Source organism: Gobio gobio (assembly GCF_949357685.1).
Source record: "Gobio gobio genome assembly, chromosome: 14".
Taxonomy (NCBI): Eukaryota; Metazoa; Chordata; class Actinopteri; order Cypriniformes; family Gobionidae; genus Gobio; species Gobio gobio.
In genome coordinates, this window is record NC_137107.1 from 26,614,816 (window position 1) to 26,619,965 (window position 5,150).

Consider the following 5,150-nt stretch of genomic DNA (forward strand, 5'->3'; position numbering starts at 1 on the left):
CATAAGTCTGTGACTTAATCGATGAAGTATGGCATATTGTCATCTTTTACAAAGCTATTTTTCTGGGATAATGTGGTAGAGTTAAATTGAAATGTGTACAAAAAAAAAAAAAAAAGATTTATTTATGTTTATATTTCAATATCATGAAGTCCCATGAACATGCATCCTATTCATATTGGACTGTCACTTTGGGAAAAAGTACTTAAAGTAACGAAGGCAATTTTACCAAGTGCCACTTTGTATTCACTTATAGTGAAGACTGTGTTTTACTGAAAAGAATCTGTTTATGAATCACAACTATATCTTTTAAGCCATTGTAGAGTTCTACGGTCAAGTAGAGGATTGATTCCTACAGTACTTTTTTTTTTAATCGCTTTTCATTATGTCTGTGTATGAAAACCATAGAAATGTTACATAATAAACGATATTCCTTTATGTTTTGTCCTTTTTGAGTTGTTTGGATTTCCAGAGGTTATGTTATATAGGATTTTCTTACACTCTTAAATATAAAGGTACTTTATTGGCATCTGTGGTTCAGTGCAGAACCTTAAACATACATGGAAACTTTAAAATGCACAGAGTTCTTTAGAGTGGAAAAAAGGTTCTTCACACTAAGAAAAGGTTCACTGAAGGGTGAACCTTCTATGGCATTGCTGTGAAACTCCCCTTTTGGAAGCTCTACTGTTAAGAATGTATTCGGTGTATCATATTTCCACAAAGAATATCTTTGAATTGGATGCTCTCTTGTTTTCCAAATATGTATATGAGAGTCAATTAAATGCATCAAAGCGAGGTTCATTGGTGTGTGTTCATTGTTGCTGCCCCCTCCATTGTTCCCTCCTCTCTCACCCTTTCATTCACTGCCTTTTTAGTGTGTCGCCATGGTTTCCTAGGACCGACTGACGCAGATGATGAGGTGCTATCTGTTTTTCCTGACGTATGCTCTTGACTCAGAGGCACAGTAGAGACAATCAGCCTCCCACACACACACACACACACACACACACACACACACACACGCGCGCGTATATGTCCACTGAACACATGCTGTACAGTGAATAGTCAGCCTACACTTTCCCATTATACCTGGAAGCTCACGATAACACCCTATATGGCCTTTCCTGCCTCTCGATATCTGCTTCCATTTTTTCCTCTTGTTGCCAGGGGAAGCGATTTCTTCCTTTCGCAATCTCCACCTCCGGTGCCCCTAAACCATTGTTTGCTTGTCAATTATCCAGTTATGCACCTTTTCATTGAGTCCGACGTCCGGTGCAGCGCTGACCCTCCTACACGGGACCATGGGCCAACTTAACCGCCCCCGTGTCCAGAAATACCCTCCATCCCACGAGTGTCATCTGAATAAAATTCTCTCATGTCTTGTCTTCCTGTCCTTGTGAGAATGATGTGCTTTCTGCAATGAAGAGGAATAAAAATAGACCGGACTGAAAAGAGGAGGAAAAAGAGGGAATGGGGAGCGCTTGGAAGGTGCACAAGGACTTCTAGGTGCTTATTCATCCTGCTTTCCTCCCACTCCTCCAATCAGTCAGCTGGATTTCTTTTCATCCTCCCTCTTTCACACATCTGTGCTTTCTCATTCATATCGTCCCATTCATTAGGACCCTCTCTCCTTATGACTCACCCTTACCTCTTTAACTCGTCTCTCTGCTCTCTCGCTCTTCATCGTCCTCCAGAAATGTCAACACAAACAGCCCGTGCCCACTTAAATTATAATAGAAATGCAAAAATTAAGATGCTCTCATCTTGTTTTCTGAAAAGTACGATGAAAACAACCACCTACATTGTGTGTACTATTTAAAGATGAACAAAACATAAGCTCTAATGCCATGGTGCAATATCAGAAAGAACCTTTTTCTCTACAAATAAATTATATTGGCAAAGTAAACAAAGCAAAAGCTTTAAAATAAGAATTTTTTATCGCAGCTTTAGGGGCTTCTTCATCCCAAGGCCTGGGACAATGCTTATAGCCAGCAGCCCTATCACCCAGTAGCCCAAGACTGGTTGCCCACTGAAGCTAAGCAGGGTTAAGTCTGGTCAGTATGGGAGACCTCATGGATGAGGTGTTTGTGAGGTCAGCAGGGGGTGCTAACCCTGTGGTCTGTGTGGGTCCTCCTAACCCACAGGCCACAGCTGATGGGGAGGACAATATAATGTCAACAAAAACAAAAAAAACAAAAAAAAAGCACAGTCCTTTGGATGAGACGTTAAACCGAGGTCCTGACTCTGTGGTCAATAAAAATCCCATGACGTCTTTCGAAAAAGAGTAGGGGCATAACCCCGGCATCCTGACCGATTTCAACCATTGGCCTCTGTTGATCACCATGGCCTCCTTTTTGATTTGTCAGTGTATCTACTGTAAACACTGCTCAATGCTGACGTTCAGTGGTCATTATTGGGAATTGTACAGAATGTTTAATTGCTTTAAATTATGCACCTGTTTCTCTCTTTAACAAATTTAACCTCTCATTACAGACAAATGACCACATTTTTCTCTCAAACTACCTCTTATAATTAGTAGTATCTGGAAATGTTGATCTATGTTGATGAATGAAACAAATATGTTTATATTAAACATAATCTTACGTTATACAATTTCTTTCTGTTTTGGTGCCCATGTGAAACAAGCGTAAAAAAAAAAGAGTAGCCTTATTACGGAAAAATATAGCCTACTTTAAATTTTTATATTTAAGTGTGAAATTTATGTAATGTTCACCACTGAATATTACAATTTTGCACTTAAGTGTGCTAAGAAACATGAAAGTGTATCTCTTTAAGTACATAATGTGGCCTTTTATTTCAGAAATGTAAGCTATTTATCTGCTAGGACTTTTAAATATACCTTTAAGATTGTTTAAGAACACCAAGTACACATTCATTTATACTTAACCTAATAAAATATAGACAATTTTCAAATGTGACTCTCAGTGATATTTCACATATTGTGCAGTCTAAATTGGTAAGTGTCAACAAGGTGTTAGTTCATTTGAACTGAACAAAACGTGAGGAAATAAAAAGGTCATCTCTGTTTTATGGTTTTCTACATGTCAACAAAATGATGTGTTGGTTAGTTCACACACTGAATTTGAAATGTTTAATGTTTAAGATGTTAGATAAATGTTGAATTATTTTATTTTAGATTTTAATTACATTTTACAATAAAATTGTTTCACTGCTTAAAAAATAAAAGATAATGCCGAACCACTTATGCATGCATTACAACATTTCCATTTTTTACGAATGTCAACCTTTTTCTTAAACAACCTCTGGAAAGTTACAGCACAGACATTTTATCACAAATAATATCAAAATAACATATAGCCTATAATTCAGAAATTTTAGACTTGTTCATGACAGAAAAGGTGCATTGTATTAATTAAGTAGTTTTATATTAACTGCATTTCTTAACATATTTCTAAATAATAATTTAAAAAAAAACTACTGATATAGCCTTATATTTTGAGAATTATTTACGATATGTGAACGTGAAAACCCATCCACTAGATGGCAGTATTAGGCAGTTGAGTATACAGCTCGTCACTGGTCGGGGATCGAGGAAGATTCCTCCGGGTCGATGTATTTTCAACATGGCGACGTGCATGTCTGGAACATAACTGTGATGGTGGAAGAATTCGTCCTCTTTCCTCCTTGACTGAAAACTAAAGTCAGCACTTAAGAAACGTCCTCTTCTTTGTTTTAACGTACATACAGGTAGGCCTAAATTAAACATGAAAGGAATCCTTTTACACTGTCACAGTGTGTTAAACTGACAGTACACACATCTTATGATTAGATTTCGCAATTGTTCCTACAGATGAATTAAGAATGTCTTTTCTTGGAAGTCTGAGACCAATGCTCTCGTCTGTTTTGCAGGGTGAGTCCTAGCAACATTATATTAATTTAACTACTATTAAAATGAATAATTGAAATGAATTATGCCACTTGTCCTTTGTTACTTGTCAGCATCGCATTCTGTACCTTTCTGGTCTGGACCCGTCTTCACCAGGACCATGGCCACTCTCAATCAGATGCACCGCAGGGGCAAACCTCCCCCACCTCGCCCAAAGATCAGCGCCACTTTTGGGCATCCACAGCTAAAAGCTGTAGTTCTGAAGACCATGATCAGGAAACCCAAGAAGCCCAACTCAGCCAACCGCAAGTGTGCACGAGTACGTCTTTCCAATGGCCAAGAAGCCGTTGTATACATCCCAGGGGAAGGACACAACCTCCAGGAGCACAATGTAGTGCTGGTAAAAGGAGGGAGGACACAGGACTTACCAGGGGTCAAGCTCAAGGTGGTCAGGGGCAAATATGACTGTGCACATGTTGTGAAGAAGAAACAGTAATTACTATGACTGTGTATAACTGGATATATCTGTAATAACAAATAAACTTGGTTTGAAATGTCAATCATGCAGTGTTGGGGAATATAACTAGTTACATGTTACAGAGTTATGTAATTTAATTACAAAATAAATGTAACTGTACTCGATTACAGTTACTGAGAAAAACGTGCAATTAAACTACAGTTACTTAGGAAAATGTTAACGATTACAAAGGGGGTTACATCTGAATATTTTCTGTAAAAAGCTAGGATTTGTTGCAATTTAATAATATAAAATTGTTGCTTTGCCTGATGTTTTTGATGTGCAGAATGTCTCCTGCCATTTAAAGGCTATTTGGTAAAGCGATGCTATTCTGATGCTTTTACTTGGTTCTCTTCACGTCATCAATTACATCAATCCACATTGCTGCTGAAAGCTTTGGCTACAACCTGTCTGATAGTTGCCACCATGGCGAATGGTAAAAATGAGTTCCAGTGCTGGAAATGTAAAAATCATTCAATCCAGAAATCAGAGAATGGCGCAAATAACAGTTCAGTGCAAAATATGTTTGACAATTATTAAAATGCTATCGACATCGAAGGTTTCATTGTCAAACCTGAGGAAGCATCTGAATGTTAACCTCTCTCAATGAAATCTCTATTAGTTGGTCCTGTTTTTGACTTGCAAAACAGAGCTATTTAACTACACAACGATTGGTCATTGAGTCTAAACAATATTTTAGGTGGAATATAACTATTCAAAAAAACAATACCATGCACACTGTTGGGTCTGTTTGGGTTGCCAGTGAGT

General features: G+C 37.8%; 1 protein-coding gene across 1 annotated transcript; it reads left to right on the plus strand.

The window, feature by feature from the left end:
• The first annotated feature begins 3,577 nt into the window (after window positions 1-3,577).
• mrps12 (mitochondrial ribosomal protein S12) lies at window positions 3,578-4,938 on the plus strand. Its single transcript, XM_079834385.1, has 3 exons — window positions 3,578-3,726; window positions 3,830-3,889; window positions 3,979-4,938. The coding sequence occupies exons 2-3, from the start codon at window positions 3,841-3,843 to the stop codon at window positions 4,359-4,361; spliced, it is 432 nt and encodes a 143-aa protein (XP_079690511.1). The 5' UTR covers window positions 3,578-3,726; window positions 3,830-3,840; the 3' UTR covers window positions 4,362-4,938.
• The last annotated feature ends 212 nt before the right edge of the window (window positions 4,939-5,150 follow it).

What these genes read in the sequence shown, in the direction of transcription:
- mrps12 (XM_079834385.1), top strand. Translation starts at nt 3,841, where the DNA reads ATGTCTTTTCTTGGAAGTCTGAGACCAATGCTCTCGTCTGTTTTGCAG. An exon ending in GCTCTCGTCTGTTTTGCAGG is followed by an intron (nt 3,890 to 3,978) that starts GTGAGTCCTAGC and finishes GTTACTTGTCAG; the next exon opens with CATCGCATTCTGTACCTTTC.